The 26,186-nt window shown below is 31.7% G+C and overlaps 1 protein-coding gene across 1 annotated transcript; it reads right to left on the reverse strand.

Annotated features, from left to right (window-relative positions):
- Positions 1-1,747: 1,747 nt before the first annotated feature.
- Positions 1,748-15,446, reverse strand: LOC127716229 (uncharacterized). The gene is made up of 2 exons (XM_052222338.1): positions 15,411-15,446; positions 1,748-3,692 (listed from the first exon to the last, which is right to left on the reverse strand). The coding sequence occupies exons 1-2, from the start codon at positions 15,433-15,435 to the stop codon at positions 2,554-2,556; spliced, it is 1,164 nt and encodes a 387-aa protein (XP_052078298.1). The 5' UTR covers positions 15,436-15,446; the 3' UTR covers positions 1,748-2,553.
- Positions 15,447-26,186: the final 10,740 nt, after the last annotated feature.

Here is a 26,186-nt window from a genome sequence, read left to right on the forward strand (position 1 = left end):
TTTTGTATGTGCCTGTCTAAAGTCAGTATCCTCTTATTCAATGAATGTCGTTGGCTGGTGTCTATTTTATTTTTCTTATTTTATTGTTTTGTACATAAAACAGGTCGTGTTGTTTGTTTTTCCTTTGAATTGTTTTACACTTTGTCATATCAGGGCCTTTAATAGCTTACCACACGGCATTGGTTTTGATATATGTAAAAAGACAAACGATGATATAACGTTGCTTTTATCAACCTCACTTAGTCTCGTCCGAATAGTTATCTCATTGACAAAAATATTTCATCTCCAGATTCATGTTATTTTCATCTATACATTTTTACACATACATGATATTTTTTACCAAGAGAATCTAGATTTGATTTAACAACACAAAACAACAAATAATTGAAAGAACAGCAAACTACATGTAGAGATGTTTTCAATTTTTATTAATTAACTGCATTTATTTTGTATTTAAATTGACTTAAAAGTACTGTTCTTTCGGTTTTTGAATATAGAGATAACGTTCATGCGCTTCATCAGTTGGTGTCGTTGCAGGACGCCTATCACTGAGGAATCTGCTATACGTTTTTTTTCCCGCTGAATTGTTACCGAGTTGTCTGCTTGTTTAACTTACTTCTTTAACAATGTTTTCCCCTAGCTATTTGGGATTCCTCTCTGAATGGATTATTTGTGGGGTTTTTTTTTTCGAAAGACATAGTTGGTAATGTTATCTTATTTACGGCCTGCCCATGAACATTTTATTCGTCCATTTATGCTTTTTAATGTCCGTTTGGGATATTTCGCCTCTCCTTTCCAGAAAGCAGGTTTTTTCGGATTTTTGTTGTGAAGTAGAATGTCAATGAGTGTTTTTCACTTTTATTAATGTATATACCTCACTGTCAAATCCGTCAATGTCTGTCTGTTTCTTGTTACAATGTCGTCATTTGTTAAGTCTAACTTACCAAAATCACGTTGGCTGATATCTTTTATATTCACCTAAATCGATTCTTTTGTTAGAGCTCAAAATTATCCTTGGCTTTCTTGCTGAATGAAAAATATATCAAAAGTATATCAAGCAATCATAAAAGGTTAGCTATTTGAATTTTTATGTAATGTTTACTTCAAAAGTGTGCTACGCCTAAACTGGGGATCATCTCAGGTGCTTCGGAAGAGTAAGATTTTTTAGGTAAAGAGCATGATATATAAAGGTTTCATTTCTTTGAAATTTCAGTATTTTGATAGTGTTTTATGTTTTGAATAAATGAATATCTTGTACGGGTAAACATTCTTATACATGTTATATGAAAAATGAATTTGTAAGAAATAAAAAAGTAAAAAACCAAAAAAAAACAAAAACAGTCTTTATCATATTCATTGACAAAGTTTATGTCAGTTCGAAAGATGCATGATACTTAGGTTAAATCATTGGTACAACTATACATTTTTTTTCCTAATTAGCATTGTGAAAATTAATTAATTGTGTGTTAAATTGAAGACTTTGAACAAAACCAATGCTGTGGAATGTATGGCTAATTTTAGTTGTTGGCCTGAAGGGGGCGGGTCTTTTTGCTTGGTTGTTTCGTATGATTCAATATATAAATCAATCCAGCTATAATAGTAAAAAGGTATAGGCTATACTATAGCCCGCGTTGCTGCCTTATGTATTTGCCGATTCGTAATTTTTAAAAAATTGTATTGCGCTTTGTTTTCGACTTATGTAGTTTTACTACCACTTAAAGCTTGTTGAAAAACAAAACAAGCAATTGTCTCTCAATAAAAGTTGAAATGACAAAAAAAACTCTTGCCTCTTTTTGTAGTTCAAAGCTTGGTGGGGTACTTGAAGAAAACTTTCACGAAATAGAGAATCCTTTATAGAACATACAAAAAGAAGAACATCAAATATGTTCTATTGACACTACATTTGAGTCAACTAAAAAAGGGGATCCCCACGCCACAATACGATAAGATTTTCAGTTAATAACGTTAGTTATCTTTTTTATTTTTTTTATTTTTGCCTGATTAATACGCCTTTATGATCATCATATCATCAAGTAGCTAGTGTTCGACAACTGTGAAACATTTCATCAACATTTGTGGTCTTTCACTTACAAGACAAATGGACAGGCAGACGGACTGACGATCAGATGGAAGTACTAAGGGTTATTACTATTCCTAAAAACACATCAAATTTTGCTGAAAATATAGATATAATTTGTCAAATGTCAATATAATTTTCATTAGTTCAATTTCTAATGGGCTATTATCTTTTGAGAGAGCTGTTTATCTTTTTATATATATTAGAAATACATTGTGAAGTTGTTCAACCTAGATTCGGAAAGAATTTCTCTATTCGGCGGAAAACACATTTAGGTTTCGTTGAGAATTTTGCGGACTTTTTTTTTTTTTTTTTTTTTTGCCAAATTGATGTGGGTTCTAATCAGTAAATGAAAAACGAATTAAACCGATCGAACATGTCATAAACAGATTAATAAATTAACAATTGTAAAGCGAAAGCCCTTTCAACAGATTCATAAATGAATAATTGTTTAGCTTATGCTGCCGCAAAATCTCTTATAGCATTTTAACTATATCAAAAATATCCTTATTGTATGAATTTAAACCAGGATGATTTTCAGGAACTTTTAAAACTGTTCTACCAAACAGATCATAGGCAATGGGTAGAAGTTGTGAAATAGGACAGCCAAGATGTATAGAGAGTATTCCCATGGTGTGAAAGTCGTGTAAGTCAATCATATATCTCCTTCTAAAAGGTCCAATGGGATCAGGATTTAGAGGATATTCTGCGAACTGCACATGCATTTCAAATATTTCAGAACGGTTAGTGTAAACATTTTTCAAAATTTGACCAACTTCAACACCTATTGCTGCAAATGCGACAGCGGGTTTATCTTTATAGAATGTTACTCGATTATTAACAAACAGGTGTAACTTCGGATACATTATTTCGTGATGTTTTGCTAACCAAAAATACTGTGATTCTTTAAAACTATCTAGTCGTCTATTATATTCACTCTCATATCCATATACGAGATAAAGCATAGATTTTAAAGCTGTCAAAGAAAAATCGTCAGCCGTGAATGGTACAATTAGACGTTTGGCAGCACTAATTGCCATTTCTGTGTAAATTGAAAAAGAAGGGCTCGTATCTATGAAAAAAGTATACGTATGTAAAGGATCATTCGAAATCAGACCTTCAATGAAGTCTTTAATGTAAAGGGTAACTCTTTTCCATGGTTTATCGTAGTTTGTAGGTAGTAATTGTCTTTCCTGTTCCAGTCTTTTAGAAAGAACTTCAAGATACAGGTCACCACATAAAAGAAAGACATTGTTTGGAATATATTTGTTGTACTTTATAACATGATGAAGAAATGAACTGAACGGAATCGTCCCCTTTACAGTATCATGCCTATCTAGCTTCGCCATAAGATAGCCACAGATTGTCGATTCATATGTCATTCCCGACGATCCTATCATAACATTTTTAAATTGAGATACTGTCGAAACAGTTTGCTCTCCAGGCTGCGGTGCAAAAAAAGGATTATAGTTTTTTGGAAGTAAAGCTGTAGAAACATTTGCCTGTGGACACATATCTATCACCACTACTTGTTCTGTCGGGTGTAGCTTTGCATATTCAGCTGACAGCTGGAATACCAAAGTTGTTTTGCCCGTTCCTCCCTTGTTGTTCCATACTTGAGAAGAAAAAAGAAATTGACAACACTTAAAAACTACTTCTAATTCTACAAAACCTTCTTATATCGAAGTTTTATTTCAAGAATAAGTTTTGTTTACAATTTGTCCAATACAACGTTAAATAAACATAGGTAGATTTTTCTTCCAAATTAGTTGATTACTGATACGATTTGAGCTTTTCATTCGGTGTAGACATTTAAGTTTATGTGAAAAACGTGTGCTGACTTCTAGATATCTTTGTTCTGTCTTTTTTCAATATAATGGAATTTGATGCGACTGTCATACAAGTGAGAGGTTTAAACACTGTGCGGGACAAATGTGCCATTCCAGAATTGGCAAATCTGACTTTGTTGTTTTACAAGATAACAAAAATAATTTTCGGCCAAGTGATAAATGATTAATAAAAATATATTTCCCATATGTCCCAACATGTCACTGTTGTCACTGTCGTCACTACAGCTGATTAAAAGTACATGGGAATTTAACTTTTCCGATGGGAGCAGTTTATCTTCCCATGGGAACAATTTTTCTTTCCAATGGGAACTTTTTTGTTCCTATGGGAACAGATATTTTAAGACGGGAACATGTTTTCCTTTTGATTGTTTTTCTCACAGAATAAAATTGAAATATGTTGAAAATAAAAGATTAATGTAAAAATATTGCAGTATGCAGGTTTTCTACAAAATATAAATATAGTTTCATATCTAAAGTTGCACTCAACATGCAACTTCCATAAAACACTGATTATCCAATAAAGTATGAAGCAATGTCAAGTAAGTTTTAAAATTAAGATGTGCGTGTGTTTTGTGATAACAAAATATTCTTTTTTCTATTATTGAACTTATTGGAAAATAGATTTCCATTACGTAGAAATACTACAAATTTTGATTTGTTATACAAAATACAAGGCCCACAAAACAAAAACACTTTTTTTTTATACATGTTCATGTACCAATGTACAAGTTTGTTACTTTTTACGTGTGTTTTTGTTTGTGTGTGTGACTTTTTTCCGTTCACCTCAGTTTTGTTTTGTTTTTGTTTAAACATATTTTATTTCCAAAAGTAGCAAATGGGATTGAACACAAGTTATAACAACATTAATGACGTCCTTTCCCTATACAAATATAAACACAAAATACATTAGATAATGACGAAAAACAAAATAGGAATGCATGTAATACAAACTATAAACAAAAACGAAATAAAAAACCAATATAATATTGTTGTAATACGGACTGGCGTGAAGTGTGAGAAAGTAAGAATTCCAAATTTTAATTGTATGTGAAGTTCTGAATCTTTGTGTAAGTCTGATATGAGATTGAACAGAATCAAAAATTTCTTTATTTTGCTGAAATGTATAAAGGTCGCCGTGATCAGCCAGTCGAAGGTCAATTGGTATAGCATATCTTTTTCAAAATCAAAAACAATATTTCTCTTGCTTCATTGTGAAATGGGCACTCGAAAAAATTATGAATACAATCCCCAACCGCATGGCTATAACTGCGGGATTTTGTTTAATATTTACAAGGTGCAGATCTGCATTTTAAGAGCTTCTCATATTTCTGAACCATGAATGATATTAATTATTAAGTTTACTAACACCACAACTAAAGTAGAAGGGTGGCTGTATTTATATTTCATGAAGTCCGTATGTCGGGGTTTAGACTTCCATTCAATCGTAGTAGATGGAAAAAAAAGGTGTTCTGGTTACATCTAGTCTATAAGGTGGGGTACTATACATACATGTTGTAGTTGTTACTATTTCGAAAATCATAATTAGATATTTGACCAATAAGTGGGAGCATTAAATCGCAGAGATAATCAAGGGCAGTCTCGTTATGTAAAGAATATAACACATTGAGCTTTCTTGACTTTCTTCTGTCTACTAGCAATTGCCAGCCTATTTCGAAATATGTAGCTTCCCGACTGACATACACGGGCAACCCCGTTACTATTCTTCCTGCTTCCAACTTAACATTTTCTAAATTATTAGAATCGCGTTTGAGTACAATTATCCCGAAACGCATATGCATATTGCATAATTGGTCTGATAAATATTAAGTTTATACAAGCAAGATTATTTCTATATAATGCATATTTCAATTTTTCAAGAACATGTAATCTTGTACTGTGCTTGCACAATTCATTATGTTTTCTATATGTGTATGCAATTTCCTTGTTGATACATTCTGTACATATTCCGGTTCGGAGTTTCATGTGTTAAAGTAATACCGTGTGATGATTTTAACTTATTTTACACTGACAAATGTAAGTGATGTGTATTCATATTCAATTCATTCACCAAAAATGTATCACTATCAACAGCGGAGAATATTTCAGCGCATAGATAGGACTTTTAGCAAAAAACAGTCGGAAGTTTTAGCACCAAAAAACAGTCCATTTACCGAAAAGAGAAATTATCAATGCCATTTTAGAGAATATTATTTATTCATTGGATAATAATGAATTTAATATAGTATCATGATAACACAATATAACCTACAAAAAAAACAGCAATAAAAGTCTAAAAAGTTAAAGGGAAACTCCGCAAAACAATTAAAAATTGATATCATGTTCAATTTGTATAAAACAGCACAAATTCATAAATATTAACATTTTATTCTCCTAGATACGATCCCATCGATTTCAAATTCACAATATCAATTGTTTACAGTCTCTGATTTTATTTAAATAACTATGATCTGTCATTTTTAACCTTTTTTTTTTACTAACTTTATAAAACAAGTAAATATACGGGAATTAGTTAAGAGCGATTTCTTTTATGGATTCTCTCGTACGTGTAGTTTAAAGCCATAATTAACTAGCGGTGTTCTGTGCAAAATTGTTTTCAATAATCGAATTTGTTCATAACTTTTTTTTAACTGGGACTATTATACACTATAAAAAAAATATTATGTCTTAGCTTTTATATAATACCTTTATTTAATTCCCTAACTTGACCATCAGCATGGCCAGAGAAATATAATACATTGTATATAGAAGGGGCATTGTATATTGTATTATATGTCACTGGCATGGCCAAAGAAAATATTGACAGAGGTATTGTGAGGTAACACTTCCAGGTATTCAAGCGATTTCCTGTCGGGCTTTAAAACTCTTATATATAATACACGTAATGCAGCTTCACGCACCGCATTACTGCTGAGCAGTGTACGCGGCCGGTAATTTGAAACTTTATATTTAAAAATTATCAGGTATAATATTCATCATGTGTACATTTTTGTTGTGTCTTAAGTCCGACATTGATATACTATACATTACTAAACGCATACGTGTAGTCAATTTGTACTACCACTTGATTATGAATTACATTTCTGGTGTAATGAATGAGATTTAATTCCAACCAAAGATTTGAGGAAGTAACAATTTATTTAGATTTTTTCCATCGGTAAAATTTGAAAAATGTATGTTTGTATTACTTGTCAATAATTATTGACATTTTAAAACATATAAAATTGAGAATGGAAATGGGGAATGTGTCAAAGAGACAACAACCCGACCATAGAGCAGACAACAGCCGAAGGCCACAAATGGGTCTTCAATGCAGCGAGAAAATCCCGCACACGGAGGCGTCCTTCAGCTGGCTCCTTAACAAATAAGTATACTAGTTCAGTGATAATGGACGTCATACTAAACTAGAAACTACACAAGAAACTAAAATTAAAAAATGATACAAGACTAACAAAGGCCAGAGGCTCCTGACTTGGGACAGGCGCAAAAATGCGGCGGGGTTAAACGTGTTTTTTGAGAACTCAACCCTCCCCCTATACCTCTAGCCAATGTAGAAAAAACAAACGCACAACAGTACGCAAAGTAAAACTCAGTTTAAGAGAAGTCCGAGTCCGATGTCAGAATAGGAAACAAAAGAAAATAAACAAAATGACAATAATACATAAATAACAACAGACTACTAGCAGTTACTGACATGCCAGCTCCAGACCTCAATTAAACTGATTGAAAGATTATGTCTTCATCATATGAATATCAGGCACAATCCCTCCTGTTAGGGGTTTAGTATTATACCATCATAAAATATATGAGAAGAACATAACCCGTGTCATGCCAACAACTGGTTTTAGAATAAATATGTTTAATTCCGATGCAAGATATGAATATTTATTTCACAAACATATACGCACTTGTCGATCGTTGGTTTATACAGATAGAAAGATACGGAGCTATAGATAGTCACAATTTAAAATATGTATTTTACAAATGAGAGAGAAACCTCCAGAAACGATCCGATTTAAATTCAGGGCCCGTATATGAATAAAGGTATACTTAGTTAAGATTTGTTCTAAACGGACTGATTTTTCTACATGTTCTACGATAAATTAAAACTATACGATTGGATATCGTAACTTTAGTGGTTTTTATGCATATCAGTCCAAATCTATATCTAATTTGCTTTGCTTTGTCGAAGTTATGAATAAAGAAAAATCACATATTTATATTTCAATAAGAACGTTCTATAACAGTTAAGAGCTAATTCCCTAATGCTTGTAGAGTAAAACTTTGTTTGTCTTGCTTGCTTTGTTTGTATAAACGTTTACTAAAGCTTTGTAATTAAGATTGACATCATCAAACAATATAAATAGGCATAATTAAACCTGTATATATTATATTAAAATTTGATTAGACGTTATCTCAATTACAATTGTACAATATGCAAACAAAGCAAGCAAGCTAACCAAAGTCTTGCTCTACATGCATAAGGAAATAAGCTCTAAGAAATTCGTCATCACAATTGTTAGTTAATATATTGTACATGTATAACTATAATGCAAACCTTGTGAAATAGTACGTGAAATTCCAACTAAGCGGGAATACTTTGGAAAAGCGACGGTTCTATAAATACCTATTGTCAGTTTCAAGTTCTGTTTCGACATGCATTGTAATATATGTCACTGGACGTTAAAATTCCATCATCAATTTCGTCTTCGTCAAATATTGCCGTTGGTTTCTTTTTTTTTTTTACATGTACATAACATTGAGAATGGAAATGGGGAATATGTCAAAGAGACAAAAACCCGACCAAAGAGCAGACAACAGCCAAAGGCCACCAATGGGTCTTCAATGCAGCGGGAAATCCCGCACCCGGAGGTGGTCCTCAGCTGGCCCCTAAATAAAATTGTGTACTATTACAGTGAAAATGGACGTCACACTAAACTCCAAAACATATAAATGAACTAAAATTAAAGAACATACAAGACTAACAAAGGCCAGAGGCTCCTGACTTGGGACAGGCGCAAAATGCGGCGGGGTTAAACATGTTTTGTGAGATCTCAACCCTCCCCCTATACCTCTAGTCAATGTAGAAAAAGAAACACATAGCAATACGTACAGTAAAACTCAGTTTAAAAGAAGTCCGAGTCCGATGTCAGAATAGGTAACAAATGAATCCAAGCAAAATGACAATGATACATAAATGAACAAAGGACTACTAGCAGTTACTGACATGCCAGCTCCAGACCTCAATTAAACTGATTGAAAGATTATGTCTTCATCATATGAAAATCAAGTACAATCCCTCCCGTTAGGGGTTATGTATCATACCATCATAAAATATATGAGAAGAACATAACCCGTATCATGCCAACAACTGGTTTTAGAATAAATGTGTTTATTTCTGATTCAAAGACCCTATGAGTGAATCAGTATTAATACCAAAACATGTATACACTTCAAGTTATTTCTATGTTATCTCATTTAGGTATTTAATACAAAGGGAATTTTAAGATCAAAGCCCAATGAGCTAACATAGTTCGATAATGCTTCGAGTTTAACATAAACTGAGAATATATATATATAACTGCCATATCCCGAATCCCTGACATTCATTTGTGTAAAAGAAGAAAAGATAACAATGATGTGAATAAAGCTTCATAAAGTTACATGTATTACAGAATATTCAAGATTGACCACTTTTCTTGGATAAAAAGATGTGGGCTATGATTACCAATGAAATAAACTATGCAGCAGAGACCAATTTAGCCCAATTAATTTATGTGTGTACCAGAACAACTGAAACCGTAATTCCTCTGTAGTGTACGTCGATCGTATCTGTTATAGCAGGAAGGTGCATGGCAACCATACCGGTAACCTTACTGAGTTCAAGAGTACTTAACAACCCTATCTTTGAACATTATACGCTCAGGAACATACATCCTACTACTAGTATTTTGCGCGTATTGTTTGCAAACGCTACTTTTCAATTGTAGTCCTAAACCAAAGCGTTGTTTTTTTTAATCTGACAGGCTAAATTTTGGATCAAATTATCATACAAGTACGGAGGTTATGATTTATAATTCGGGTAGTCTGGCTGACTTCGTGTTATACCCCCGCTCCGTATTCATAATTTTTATTTACATAAATCGTTTAAATTTTAAATCCTTCAGTTTGCATATCAAATTCATATTTAAATTTCGTTCACAAACTTTACATCCCAGAGACGAATAGTAACGTATGGCTTAGTACAACATGCAGACATTAACCTATCGTCGACAGAGATATGACAACGAGACATTGATACTACAGATTCTAAAATCCTTCGGTTTGCATGAAAAAAAAATATTATTCGAAATATTATTTTGAATTTACTCCAATCAAACAAACAAACAAAAAACATATGACTAAGTATACCATACAGGCATTTAGATATATTGAGGGATCAGTTATAACACCTCATATATATAAAAACAAACACACTCTTTTCAGAAGGAAACAAACATGTGAATAAAATCTTATTTGATGTCACTAATTGTAAAATACGTAAAATGAAACAATAACTGACTATACCAACACAGGCTTTTGTTATATGTTTATACAAACCGAAACCACTACTACATGATAGGGTTATTACGCTCAAATTTACAAAATTGCGTTTCAGAGAACCAATGCACCAAATTAATTTCATAGGATTTAGTTTTACATTTAAACCTGTTCAACATGTTCAAGAAATGTATTACTAGACAAGAACAATTTAAAAGTAGGACAAAATCGGCTTTCAACGCGAAATTTGTTCAAAGAATAGTACCAAGCATGTGACAAAATAACGGGTATGTAACAGAGGTGTCGTAATCACACATGGATTGATGGATATTTGCCGTGTGTTACACGTTCAGTGACAAGTATTTCATGCATACTCATGACCAAAATAAGTTGGGCAGACGAAAAAAGCGAAATGGTGACAAATTCATTATTCAAAATTTTTTTCCAAGTGTTGTTTAGGAATTCATATATATGTATATATATTATGGAAATAAATTTACTATTACTTATTTAACACTTTAAAAAGATCGTAAACCCGGCGAAAGGAACTTTGAAAGAAAGATGAAATAAACGAAATGTAAAAAAAAAAAAAATGAAAAAATAAATTACACAAATAATTTTAAACTTTCAATGTCATGAGAATAATGCAGATTTTTTTCCTGGCCGGCCTTTATTAGAGTAAAAAATAACAAAAAGTTTCTTGAAATATAGCGAAGAACTTTTTTTTTTTTATTTTGATTAATCAATATGAATACCTTGTGCGATCTATGGAAACACTCCTTGCTGTTGAATTTGGGTTTGGCTGATCTCAAAGGATATTACGTTTTAAAACAATAATTTAAATGAAATATACAATTATTTTACTTTGAGGGGGGGGGGGGGGGGTCACTGTCCCTAAAACATTTAACAACAATATAGGGTCACTGTCCCTAAAACATTTAACAACAATATAGGCTATAGTATTTTGAAGCATTCAAATGAAAAGTAACGTAAGCTAATTTTTACGAATAAAAAAACTTATTAAGCAAGTCTGCCCAAAAATGGTTGATATTTCAAAGAAAGATTTATAGTGTGTTTATAGTAAACCTAAACCAAAATGCGTAAGATGTCTCTGATTATAAGTATCTGTGTATAACAGTCACATATCACTTCTAAATATTAAAAATCAACGATGTAACATTAATGCATTACTGTTTTATCGAAAGAGATCGAGATACGCTAATTGCCTCATTCAAATTATATGACACTTAATTTTATTTTCGAAACACATTATAGTTCTATTAAAGGTTTGTTTTTCTTTAACACTTTAAGACCGTATCTCGGGGGCACTGCTGAAAATAATCTGGCACGCAGATTTGTCTTGTAACCAAATATTACGGTAAACATTGGTCACGCACGACATATTCCGATGTAAGGCACGTGCCGTTAAAATGTCATAGCCGGTTTTTCACGGGTCAGCAAACACAGGTTTGTCGAATAGGCCTGTTGATTGGAGGAAAGTTACCAAAAACCACGCCTTCCTTAAACTAATACCCAAAATCAACCGCTTTCAGAAACATAAATCAAACATGGATAAGGTTACAGAGATTTGGTTTCGTATTCAATATTTGAAAAAGTTTAGACTCTTTATTCAAACTAAAAGTAGTATAGAAGTATAGAAAATGCCCGTTATGCAAGTTTCGCGATTTTACAATAAATTTTATACATCATTATCACCTATCTAGTGAGTGAAAAAAAACAAATTTAATAAAATTTGCAAATTAAAACAAATTCGAATTGTTCTCTATTCGTACAAAAATCACCGGCAATTATCTTAAGTTAAAAAATCAAATAGTTCTTTTACTTGTATGCAATCGCAAAAAAAAATTGTTTGGTCTAGATGCAAAAGACGACAATGCTCCTTACATTTAAAACAGTATACTCAAAATATCATAGTGTACGCAGAGCTTGGCAGATGCCCCATTACTGTGTCTGTAAAGTTCCGAATGATAAATTTTTGGAGTAGACTTCTTAATGGAAAAGAAAGTTAATTTGTATTGAATTATACAAACTTGTGTTTTTATATTATCATGATAACGGAATAGATTCTTAGAGGATATTATATATAAAAAATTTTAGATAATTGTGGTATGTCCAATATATGGAATGGACAGTTTGCTGATAAATGGGTGTCAAAATGTATTGAGCAAACACCCGAAGACCAGTTTCAACAACAATGCTTTGCTTTTGTTACAGAATCGCCTACAACTTTATGCTATCGTATTTTTAGCAATAATTTACAATTTGAAAAATACTTTTCATTTTTACCTCATAAATTCACTTATACATTATGCAAATATAGATGTAGTAGTCACCACTTGCCGATTGAGTCTGGAAGGTGGCAGGGTTTACCTAGAGAAGACACAATATGCCGTCATTGTGACTCAAACGACATTGGTGACGAGTACAACTACATTATGAATTGTGGAACATTTAACTAGAAAGAAAGAAATGTTTACCGAACTACTGGTGTTCAAACCCTAATATCTATAAATTTAATCAACTGTTTAACTCATCAAATACTGTAATATTAGAAAAACTATGTAAAGTTATCAAAGTTATGAATGTGAAAGTCAGTCCTCCAAGTTATTTTAATTGTATCGTTTACACATACAAGTAATAATTGTACCTTATAGTTATATTTATGTATGTTCTCTATAACTATGTGATTGTAGTTTTATGAGAAACAAAGTATTCGTATTCCTTTAAACTGTAAATAACAGGAAGACAGCCTACGGGTAAAATACAAGTGTATATAATACCATAAAGTATTTAATCCTCATCCGTCTTCGTAAATGCAAAACTCGGGATTATCTTTGATATTAACCTGAGAGATCATAAAAGACAAATGTGACAAGATTTTCAATGAAAAATGAAACAAAACAAAAGATTTTTTTTTGTAGACGAGTAACAAATTGAATTAGGAAATTTGACCGAATGAATGAAATAAGCTTTAAAAAATCAATGCACATCTTTCTAGTGGCGAAAAACACGCATATCGAGTTACGTAGATGAAAAAGAATAAGTATATTAATAATTATTACTCTAAATAATTACAATGTCATCTTCATAAATTCAGCCGCTGGACGTTATATAGTAACTAATCAATAAACAACGATACAATACAATCAATGTGTTTCTATCAATCATTTAATGATAATAAAAGACTTTTGAATGTAAAAGTATGAAAGAAATACATTTAATTTATTGAAATTACATATTTTTTTTGATCAAATGATTTTTTTTAAACTGCTCCTGGTTATTAGTAACTGTCAGCTCATTGCGATATTTCATAGCTCTTTTACAAATTCCGAAAAAAATAACAAAGGAAAAATAGATGTTCCCATGAGAGAAATAAGAGTTCCCATGGGAAGAACAAATGTTCCCATGGGAAGAATAAATGTTCCCAATGGAAAAGATGTTCCCATGGGAAGAAAAAATTGTTCCCTTGGGAACAAAAATTCCCTTGGGAAATTAAAAATTTCCCATGGGAAGAAACTATTTACTAATGTTCCCATGGGAAATTGAAGTTCCGATGGGAACTTTAAAATTCCCATTGGAAAAGTACTTTTTCCGATGGGAACTTTAAATTTTCCTATGGGAACGTCTTATATTCCCATGGAAATTTTTAAATTTCCTATGGGAAATGTACTTTTAATCAGCTTTAGTGACAACAGTGACAACAGTGACATGTTGGGACATATGGGGAAATTAATTTTTTTTAATTATCTATCACTTGGCAAAAAAATATGTTTGATATCTTGTAAAACAACAAAGTCAGATTTGCCAATTCTGGAATGGCAAATTTGTCCCGCACAGTGTTTTTAGCTAGCTTTAAAACCAGGTACAATCCACCATTTCCTACATAAGAAAATGCCTGTACCAAGTCAGGAATATGACAGTTGTTATCCATTCGTTCGATGTGTTTGAGCTTTTGATTTTTCCCTTTGATTAGGGACTTTCTTTTTTGAATTTTCCTCGGAGTTCAGTATTTTTGTGTTTTTACTTTTTTTTTGAGTTGTTGGCATGTGTTGAAAATGCAAATATCCAAAGCTCTATTTAAACATAACTACAGACAAGCAGTAACGCACAGTAACTTAAAGGGAATTTATCTTTAAAAAAAAACATGACATAATTTCTTGAAAGTAAGAAATATTTTGGATTCTATGCAAGTTATAAATCAATCTTGCGGTATTTCTCGGAGGTTTACCAAGGAAAAATATTAAAGCCGAGTATGAACTTCAATTATGCTCTGCCAATTTCTTAATTTTATTCTAAAGTGATAAAACTAGTTAGGTTATGCGTTCTAAACACTTTGACAAACATGTTTTATTTAAGGCAACACACATCTTAAGTGTTATCAGCTGTGTAGAAACGACTATATTTTTCAGTAAGTCTTAACAACTATTACCCTAATGCTAGTTTTAAATGAATATGTAGAAACGAATTGTCGTACCCCGAAAGCGCGGCTTACGGAGACTGTCGCATTATTAATACAACACTATGAAAGATGGTACCTTAAACTGAATGTTGTTGTTGGTTTTGTACTATTTCATTACATATCTATATTAATGAAAAGTATATACATGTATGTGTATGTATCTAAAATTACTAGTGACATGTTTTCACAGTCTAAGATCTTTTAAGATACCATAAATGTTGTCTTATAAGTAATTTCACCGGTTGCATCCTATTCCTAAATGTAACATGTTGAGTAAGTGTGAATTCTCATGGAGGGTAATGCATACATAGTAGGAGACACTCAACCTGTCAGTGCACCCAGTCTGTCTCCCTCTGTAGCACATGGCAGGTCCTCGAAAATGTTAACATCAGTAAACTTCTATTGCCTATATCTATATTTTGAAAAGCAATTGAATAATACTTACCAACGTAACTTTTATAAGGTAACATTTTTTTTTCTTGACAACACCTTCTAAAAAACAAATATATAGAGATCTATCAATACAACATAGCTTATCTAAAATTCACTATATATATGTATCCATTATATTTTTACATTTTTTCCACTAAATTCTTAATAAGTTCTGTAGTGTGAGCCTAACTTTGAACCCTGTAGTAAATTGTTATTTTCATTCGATACAATGGTATGAAAAAATAGCTTCATTTTGAATTGTTGGTAAAAAAAATAAGTTGAATTATTTATCCATCAATCATAGAAACATTTATAATGTATTTAAAAGGTAATGATCATAGTAAATAGAAGTAAACATGCGCTCTTAACGAAATAATAGAAGCTTTTTATAACAGTTTACATTATTTATGTTTGAAATGGGATTACATATACCAATTAATATTTTCACTGACAAAGATTTAATGAATTGCCTATCAATATTACAATTCAATAAATGAAAGAATACTTTATTTGATTGATTGTTGTTTGGTTAACGTTCATGTTGCTATACTTGCTATGTCAAACAAGGATATACCCAATATACATGAAAAAAAAGCGGACAGCAGAAAACATTTGTAACAGAATATTTAAAATAACAAAATGACACTATACGTAAGCGAATTTTGCATACTGCTTTTCAATAATTGAATAGTTTTACTGTCAGAGAATTACAAAGAACTTGATATAAATTAACTTCTTAAATAACGTGTACCGATTTCGCCATGATAGTAATACATGGTAATAATTAGGGTAATATTTGTATTCGTAATGCTTGACGAAATAAAACAAAATATAATTTGTCCTCTTAAACATTCATATTGCAACATATAAAAATTATTATATCTCTTTGTATATTGTGATAACTACCAGATTCAACAATTTATTAGAGTGTTTCGCTTCCCAATTAGTAAACATAGATACATTACAGTGTAAATCTAAGTATTTTTTCAATATAAAATACTAATTCATACATGTATCGTCTATAAATACATAGTTTGTTACATTTATCTATACATTCTGCTGCAGTCTACCTTTGTAAAAATTAGTCTACAATACGTGTTTTAACACAAATTATAATGTACCAGAACCTTGTAAAATCCAGACCTCGAAAATCTAAAGTTACATAACAAGTGTTTGACGTGAGACGCCAAACTAATTTCACCATTATTTGCATCTTCATACAAAAGCTTATAAACTTCATGTAGAATATGAGGATGTTAGTTTTTGCACGATTTCATGATTTCCTGATTTTATATATTTTCTCAAAATATGTTATGACAAATGCCCATTTATAGCTCTGTGATGTTGATGTGAAGATGAGGAACTTTTGAAATTAGTTACTGCAAGTGATAGCTTTAAAAGAGGGAAACTGGCTATAACCATTAGTACAACTCTATAAAAAAGAGAAGAAGACACCATTTAAACTCATCATAGATACCAGATTTTTTTAAATGTTTTTTCCTGCTTTATATCCGTCTGATGAGGTAAGCCCCTTTCAACAGATTTTTATAGTTTGCTCTTATGTTGTATTGTTACACCACTGCCCCTGGTTAGGGAAGGGTTGGTGCATTCAGGCATGTTTAACCCCACCAAATTCTTTATGTACCTGTCTCAAGTCAGGAACCTGTAATTCAGTGGTTGTCGTTGGTTCGTTTCAGTCAACTTATTTTTCGTAAATTGTTTTGTTATAAATTAGGCCGTTAGTTTTCTCAATTGAATGGTTTCATATTTTCATGTCGAGGCCTTTTATAGCCGACTATACGGTATGGGTTTTTCTCATTGTTGAAGACTATACGGTTGCCTATAATTGCTTACAACCACTTCTTTTGAACTTTGGTGGATAATTGTGTCGTTGACAATCATTCCACATCTCCTTATTTTTGTATTACATTTTAGACGTTTTTGTATGGCAAACGCGCGTTTCGTATACAAAACACTCATCAGTGACGCTCGAATGAAAAAAATTTAAAATATAAGTCCATTATAACACAGACAACACCATGGTAAAAAATTTAAAAACTTCTTTTTAATTTGATTTGATTTTTATGCTATACAAAACATACCCAAAAGCGCGAAGAGCATATTAATATTCTGTAGCAAGATTCAGAAAAAATTAAAAAAAAATGTATGGGCGTGGTCTTATTGCTTAGTATACAGTATGGGTTTTTCACTTCAGCGAAGACCATACGGTAACGTATTGTTTCTTACATCCATTCATTTACAACAATACCATATCTTCTTATTTCTATGTTATATAACTATGACTGCAATACACATAAATTCTTCTGATCAAGATTACTGCAATACAAAACTTACCAAAAAGATTGATCAAATGAAAGAATGCGGATTTGTTGTACGACAGGAAAAACCTTAAAATATGCATTATCTGACTTATATACTGTACCGTCAAAGAAAATTATTTTCTGCAAAGATTTACAGGAATTGTATCCTATTTTACTGATCACATTGAAATAGGATATTCTTTTCTTATGCGTTTAGGGTCCTCAATGCTCTACAACTTTGTACTTGTTTGGCTTTATAACTATTAAGATATGAGCGTCACTGATGAGTCTTATGAAGACGAAACGAGCGTCTGGCTTATTAAATTATAATCCTGGTACCATTGATAACTAATTAGGTAAAACCAAGCCTTACTGCTAATTTTTAATATTAAATAAATCTCACTGATTAATCTAGATACAAACGTTAGAAATCACTGTCCAATTACAATATAAATATTACATAAATGCATGGTGCAGGAAGCAAATTAATCGTTTATAATATAAGCTTTATTATAAAATAATTAAATTAAATTATTCTTACCATTTGTAAACTTTGTTTCAATATTTTTTTGTATTAGTAGCAACCCTATTTCAACAATAAATATTTGAAATGGAAGAAATTGGGTGTCGTTTCAACTGAAAGATATCAACCACATATCCAGGCTCTACCGAGAATCCTACAACAATACAATTAAATTAGATTTTTTCTCGTAATCTTTTCTCAGCTGGACCTCATTGTCAATTTCTAGATTTATGTCAAGATATTAATTATGATATTAATACCTAATTATCCTATCCAGCAGCTCATAAACAGACGGATATTGTTATGAACTTTGTCTGAGGGACTACAACATATATGTCATGGAGGTAGAAGAGGTGTTAAGCAACATTCATTTCTTTGGTCAAAGACCTATTGAGTTTGTTTGGTCTCATTCAATTTGCATAAATCACCTCCTGGTAAGTAATATGTAATAAAAAACGAAAACTCGCCAAAAATTTGGCAAAATACAATCAAATCGAAAAACAGGGGTTGGTCTCAGGTGCTCCAAAAAGATAAGCAGATCCTGCACAATATGTGGCACCCCATCGTGTTGCTCAAATTTGCTGATAAGTTTATCTCGGTCGGTCACATTCTGGGAAAAAGAGGACGGGATTGTAATTACGACAATTGGAAAACATAAGTCTTCACCTGTTAAACAGAAATTCCATTAGAGTTAACCAATTGTTGATGGCGTCCGTAAATTTCCGAAGGATGACTTGACCTTAACAACTTAAAACTCTTTGTTTAACATGTTGAAGTGCTTCATTGTTAGCAGCAACCCTCTATCTAGAAAATCGTGATAGGAACTCAAGCTTAGAAACATCGTACCAACTGTGATATATACAATCTTTATGCAGGCGCTGCGGACATATAGCTACATAGAAATGGAAAATTCACAATTGGTAGCTGAACTCGTGTTGTGTTGAAAATGTTTGTTCTCAAGCGACCCGCAGTGAATTGTAGATGTAATCAAGATATGATGCAGACTTAACTGTATCTATTGTATGCTTTATTTCAAGTTTGATGGAATAGGTGTGTTCAACATAGTCACCAAACTTTAATTTTTTTAGAAAGAGGACATAATCTATGTAGTAGAATGTGAGGTTAAAGGACAATGCTTGCTTCTTTTTATTCTTCCTAAATAGCTCCTGTATGAAGTATGACACATAGAAATAAAGGAACACGTCGACAAAAAGAGGAGAGGGAATTGCCGATTGTTTGTTGAAAAAAACTTCCAAACGTAACAAATAGGTTGATAATCAGGAAATCAAGCATCTCGATAAATTAAATGTTAGTTTCATAGAATTTTTTGTTTAAAGTGTTTTTACATAGTACAATTTGTTCCTCCTTCAAACAAGAAATTTGTGTCTATGATGGCCATTCATTTATCAAACAAAAAAATATAGATTATTTTAAAAAGAACATATTCATAAAACAAATGATTTTTTTTCAATTAAAACAAAAGTATATAAAAAAACCATACCTGTCGTTCAAGGAATTGATGACTGCAGATATTATTCAGAGCATTTCACGAATATACAATTTATACGACGAGAAACATACTTGATCGTGTGCAAACAGGTACATCATAGTTATCAAACATAACAATGTATAAGATTGTGTACAGGTGTCTTTTGAAAACAAAAATTTATGTAGGGTTCACCACACATGGTCGTTTAAAACTACCCGTTGGTGGATTCATTGTCGAGAAAATCAATTTTTAGTTTAAAGTGCCATTATGCATTCGATATGAAATCTTTAAAATATTTAACAGGTTTGTACTTATGTTCCTTGGTCTATTAAAAATTAAAGTATGCATAAATTAGCTAACTTATGTTTCAGACAATATTACGGAAGCGTATTAGCGCTACACATTATTTTTTTCTATATTTCTTCCTATGTTTGCGTTGTAACGCAAACATTTTGATTTTAATTATTCATTAAGTTTTGAGTATTTTATAATCAAAAACTACATTGAAGTTACATTTTAGGTTTATTATAAAAAAAGCAGTGTTTTGTAAATGTCGGCATTTGTATGTCCGTCTGGCAGTAAAATGTGTTTGTGATTTAGTTAAGAGAAGGACCATGAACACAATGCTAAATCATTATAATAATATACAAAGAAATAAGGGAATACTTGTATCGCAATTATACACAAATAATTAAAGATTTTGTATCAGAAAATTGTATAAATTTAACGTTAAAATAAATTATGGTATAGGAAAGATTAGGAAAATTTTGATTTACGGGAAGTGGCAAAGTAGAGAAGAGCAAAAAAAATCATACAATTATAATGATGCAATAATACGTGATATTCAAAGATAATATTTACTAATAAATTATAAATAAAGTTTTGTTGGATAATGGAAAAATGCACAGAAGTTAAAGAGAATATTTGACAATAAATTATAAAATAGGATTAAGAAATGAACATAATTAAAACAAATTTAAGAAAGCTTATTTTGTTTATAGAACAATTTCCTAAAAATACCAATGTATTACTAAGTGTTTTATCTTTTTAAGCATATTCAATACCGTTGTCTCAATATTGTCCCACAGCTAATTGATAAATGTGCCAGCTTAGAAGGCATGAAAATAATTATACAAAATTTTTGAAACAAATAGACTTGAACAATTAAGATTAAGTAATTCTTCCTCTATCCGATATATTCCATTGTTCATTAAAACATAGATAAAAGAAAGCTATTGTACTGAGTAACAAAATATTCACGTTTCAAATTTAATCCAGGTCTGCTTTATAAAGTCGTGCAGAATTATTTGGTTCATGTAATAGTTATACACTGAGGGATAGGTGTGCCTGGATTAGAACCCCCGACGGCCGGAGCCCGGAGGGGTTTCTTATCTAGTCACGCCGTATCCCGAAGTGTATAACTAACTTACACCCGATGCTAAACCCTATATTTGTTTACATTGAATATTAAATGAAAAAAAACGGATAGCATTTTTATTGACAATTTCAGACCATGATTAATAAGAAAATTTTTTTTTTTTTTAGATGAAACCCCACTAGTTACCTTCCTTTGACGATCTTCATTCAAACTTTGACAAGTGAGTAGATTTGACAAATGTCAAAGTTGCCGTTTTGCATATTTCCGTTAAATCCATGTGCTAATAATCAGCAGGACAAGGTTGGCCGTATCGTGCATTCTTATTACAAAAAAAATACATCATGCTCCTTTTATGAAGTTGTCAATATTGACGGGTATAAGACGGACGACATTTTGAGTCAGGCGTTTGATTTAGCAGAAGAGACTGAAGATAACGCAATGTTTATGACCCAAAGTTCTTACATGTATCAGTTTAATGAAGGTAATCATAAATGTATTTTACATGTTACGGTTTTATCAAAAAAAGCCCCCCCCCCCCCCCCCCTCCTTCTTCTCAACATTAAACAATTAAACAAACATTCATATTTCAACATACTGAGGGATAGGTGTCTGGATTAGAAACCCGACGACCAGACACGCTTAACATACAAAAATACAGATTGCATATGTAGGAACCTCCCTTTTTGGGGGCCATCCAAAAGGGGGGGAGGGGTGGTCCGGGGTTGGAACCCCCATATTTTTACGATCAATGTTTTAGAATGGGAACATATGGCTGGAACCCCCCTTTTATCCTGGGTTGGCACCACCTTTTAAAATTTGGCTGGATCCGTCCCTGGGTGTCATCATTAGTCTTAAGACTTAGTCCAAATGAAAACTTAAAATTGAGAATGGAAATGGGGAATGTGTCAAAGAGACAACAACCCGACCATAGAACAGACAACAGCAAAAGGTCACCAACAGGTCTTCAATGCAGCGAGAAATTCCCGCACCCGGAGGCGTCCTTCAGCTGGCCCCTAAACAAATATATATACTAGTTCAGTGATAATGAACGCCATACTAAACTCCAAATTGTACACAAGAAACTAAAATTAAAAATAATACAAGACTAACAAAGGCTAGACGCTCCTGACTTGGGACAGGCGCAAAAATGCGGCGGGGTTAAACATGTTTATGAGATCTCAACCCTCCCCCTATACATCTAGCCAATGTAGAAAAGTAAACACATAACAATACGCACATAAAAATTCAGTTCAAGAGAAGTCCGAGTCTGATGTCAGAAGATGTAACCAAAGAAAATAAACAAAATGACAATAATACATAAATAACAACAGACTACTAGCAGTTAACTGACAAGCCAGCTCCAGACTTCAATTAAACTGATTGAAAGATTATGTCTTCATCATATGAATATCAGGCACAATCCTTCCCGTTAGGGGTTTAGTATCATACCATCATAACATATATGAGAAGAACATAACCCGTGTCATGCCAACAACTGGTATTTAAATAAATGTGTTTAGTGCCGATGCAAAGACCCTATAAGTGAATCAATATTAACGCCAAAATATGCAATCTTTAATGACCTGACAACAGTATCGTAACTATACCCCTTCTTAATAAGTCTATTTAAAGGTTTTGTTAGCTTTAGAGGTGAATACTGACATTTTTGTGCTTTATAAAGAATATTTCCATAAAAAATTGGATGTGAAATACCTGAACGTATAAGAAATCTGCATGTTGAGCTATATTTACGAATGATGTCCTTATACCGATGATAAAATTTAGTAAATGTTTTGACTAGTTTGTGATATCGAAAACCCTGGTGTAATAATTTTTCAGTAATACATAAATTTCTCTCGTTAAAATCTAAAACATTGTTACATACACGAGCGAATCGTACAAGTTGAGATATATAAACACCGTAAGATGGTGACAAGGGAACGTCACCATCTAAAAATGGATAATTAACGATAGGAAATGAAAAATCATCTCTTTTATCATATATTTTAGTATTGAGCTTTCCATTAATGATATAGATATCAAGATCGAGGAAAGGGCAGTGGTCATTGTTAGTATTAGCTTTATTTAAAGTAAGTTCAACAGGATAAATTTCTTTAGTATACATACTGAAGTCGTCATTATTGAGAGCCAAAATATCATCCAAATATCTAAAAGTATTATTAAATTTGTGTATCAGATGTTGTTTCGATGGGTCTTTGCTGATTTTTGTCATAAATTGTAACTCATAGCAATACAAAAAAAGGTCCGCAATAAGTGGTGCACAGTTAGTCCCCATTGGAATTCCGATAACCTGACGATATACGGAATCTCCAAAGCGAACAAAAATGTTATCTAGTAAAAATTCAAGGGCATATACATGTTTTTAATGTATAATTCAAATAAAAGTTCTTTACATGTCTGTTCTTTAAGACATTGTCATATGGGATTAAAATTTTAGCTTCAAGCAAAGGAGTATTTAAATATTGTTTTTTAATTCAAAATAGAAGCTAAATATTTTTTTCGCTATTGGAATTTCCTGAAATATGTTTTTTAATATGTCTTGAAACAACTTGTAGTGAACGCTATAAGTAATCTCTTATGTTCATGCTACAGTATTAAAAAAATATATCTATTGTTATGAATTACAATGGACTGTGTTTTCGGAATGTAGAAGCAGGGATTTCCAGAAACACCGCTCGTAACACCCTGTGGTCAAAATCCATTGTTATTCGTAACAATAGATCTATTCAATTTACACTTGTTTCAGAAATAAAAACTATGAAGTATAACAATAGAACTGGGGTGTAATAGACTGTGAACCAGAATAAAAATGTAGTAAGCAGACTGGGTTGTCTTTTAAGGACCCGTTGTCATGCCGAGTCCAAGCTAGTTCCCAAATAATGTAACACCAATGTGAGCAGTTCCCCGCTAAAAGATTTAATAACACCATGAAATAAAGACAACAACATAGATTACATGGACGGGACCAAGTTCCCGCATAATACAATTATGAAACTATAAAGTCAAATAGACAAAATGATCATTCGGCTTTAAAATGAATTATTTTGAATAGGAAATGAATTTTTAAATCTCAGAATATTATCAAGATTTTTTGATAAAAAAAAATCATGTGGTTTTAAATTTCAATCTAGTGAGGTAGCTATTTAAGATGTTTGGGTAGCAATTTGAATGTAGAGTACATTATTATGATAATAGAAAATCTTCATCTTATACATTTATTTCAATAGAGTAGCTTGTTTGGATTTAACCAATCTTACACAATGCTCAAACGAACGCTTACTTTGGAAGTATATCTAAATTCGGCTACATTAACTGGGTTGATTTTTTATTTTCTTCGCTATAACTTCAATTTAGTCAATTTTCTTTGTAATATATATATATATATATATACATGTATTCTCCTACTCATTATTATGCCATGATGTGTGCTAAACATGCACGCTCGAATTTTACTTTGCAATAAATACAAAGAGTGATCATTTTTAATACGTGCAGCCTCCTCCATTTATAACAGCTGCTTCACTTGAAACTTAAATAAAATAATAAGATAAAACAAATGTTTGCGTTGCGTTATTTCGCAAACATAGGAAGAAATATCAACAGAAAAAAAATGTGTGCATGCTGCTAATACGCTTCCGTACAATATGTTTTTTTTTCTTGTACTATGTATTTTTATTTTCATATCATTCTCAAGTCTCATCTACAAATAAATATGTACAAAAAATAACTTTTGCAATAACTCATAAATATATGGTAAGACCATAATTGTTTCAATAGAATACTAAGCCAATAATACAGTAAAGAATACATCTTTAAGCCCTATTTCTTTTAATAATATTATCAATTTTTGACCATTTTTATTCTATTTTCTTTTGCTTTTCTGGTCAAGCACAAACTCATAGAGACCATGTCAATCCTATAATAATATTTAAGCCATTCAATTGCTTCAGCAACAGATGGAACTTTAAATTTAATTCGACATAAGTAAACATATCTCTTCAATATCAAAATACATGTATTAAGGATATCTTTAAATACATGATATTTAACACCAAAGATTATACTTGATAAAGTTGGATGAAAACTTATTTTACATATTTTACATACCTCTTCCAACTTTTGAAAAAAGTTTTGCCAGAACGTTCGAACATATCTACATTCAAAAAGGAGATGTATATGTTTCTTTTGTTTCTGTACAAAAAGTGCACAATTCTGTTTCACTATATTTACTGGAGTAATCTCTATTGAAATGCCCTTAATGTGGGATCTTCGGTTATAAGTAAAGGAAGACTAAAAAAGAAACGCCATTCTTCAGCCACAATATCGATTCCCAGTTTTATTTTCCATTTCTCTTGTATACGAGAAGGGGTTTTCTTTATTCTATCTTGAAAAATTTTATAGAAATGTTTTGATGCTTTATCTACTGTTTTTATGGCGGTTACAATTTCGTGACAGACTGTATTTAATTTGAAAATGACTTGTGAATGGATAACATTTTTCCATTTCTTTGGAAGTGCATAAATTAGTCCGTAGAACTCTAGGAAAGTTTTTTTTTATATTGTAGTTTCTAATAAATTCGTTTAAATTGTAAAATTCCCAATTTTCCTTTATAAGATCATTTATGAAAAATATTTTTTCTTTATCCAACTATTATAAAAAGCTGTTCTCCCACCAATGATAATATTATCATTTAAAAACAATAGTTTAGACAAGATGTCACTTGGGGTTGTGGACAGAGGTTCACACAGTGAGGCCCATGATGAAATTACATTTTGTCAAAAGGGATTCAATTCGTTTTTAAGTTGTTGAGTGCTGCTTTTGATAAATACCAAATATTTTCTCCACCTTTCATTTCAAGATGATCTGCCAATAACAATGTCCGTAAAGAATGATTTGAAGGGTCTTAAACATTTTTTACCCAGGACAACTTAAGAGATTTTATAAAGGATTCTGTATGTGTCATTTTTACCCCGCCATCCTTATAAAATGAGATAAGTATATTTCTTTTAATTTTGTCCCCATTACCATCCCACACAAATCTGTATAGCATAGCTAAT

The sequence above is a fragment of the Mytilus californianus genome, unplaced genomic scaffold (genome assembly GCF_021869535.1).
Source record: "Mytilus californianus isolate M0D057914Y unplaced genomic scaffold, xbMytCali1.0.p SCAF_9, whole genome shotgun sequence".
NCBI classification, from domain to species: domain Eukaryota; kingdom Metazoa; phylum Mollusca; class Bivalvia; order Mytilida; family Mytilidae; genus Mytilus; species Mytilus californianus.

Coding starts and splice junctions, on each gene's coding strand:
- LOC127716229 (XM_052222338.1), bottom strand. CDS start 15,435: ATGTTACCTTATAAAAGTTACGTTG. Junction 3,693..15,410: donor ACCTTATAAAAGTTACGTTG/GTAAGTATTATT, acceptor TTTCTTCTCAAG/TATGGAACAACAAGGGAGGA.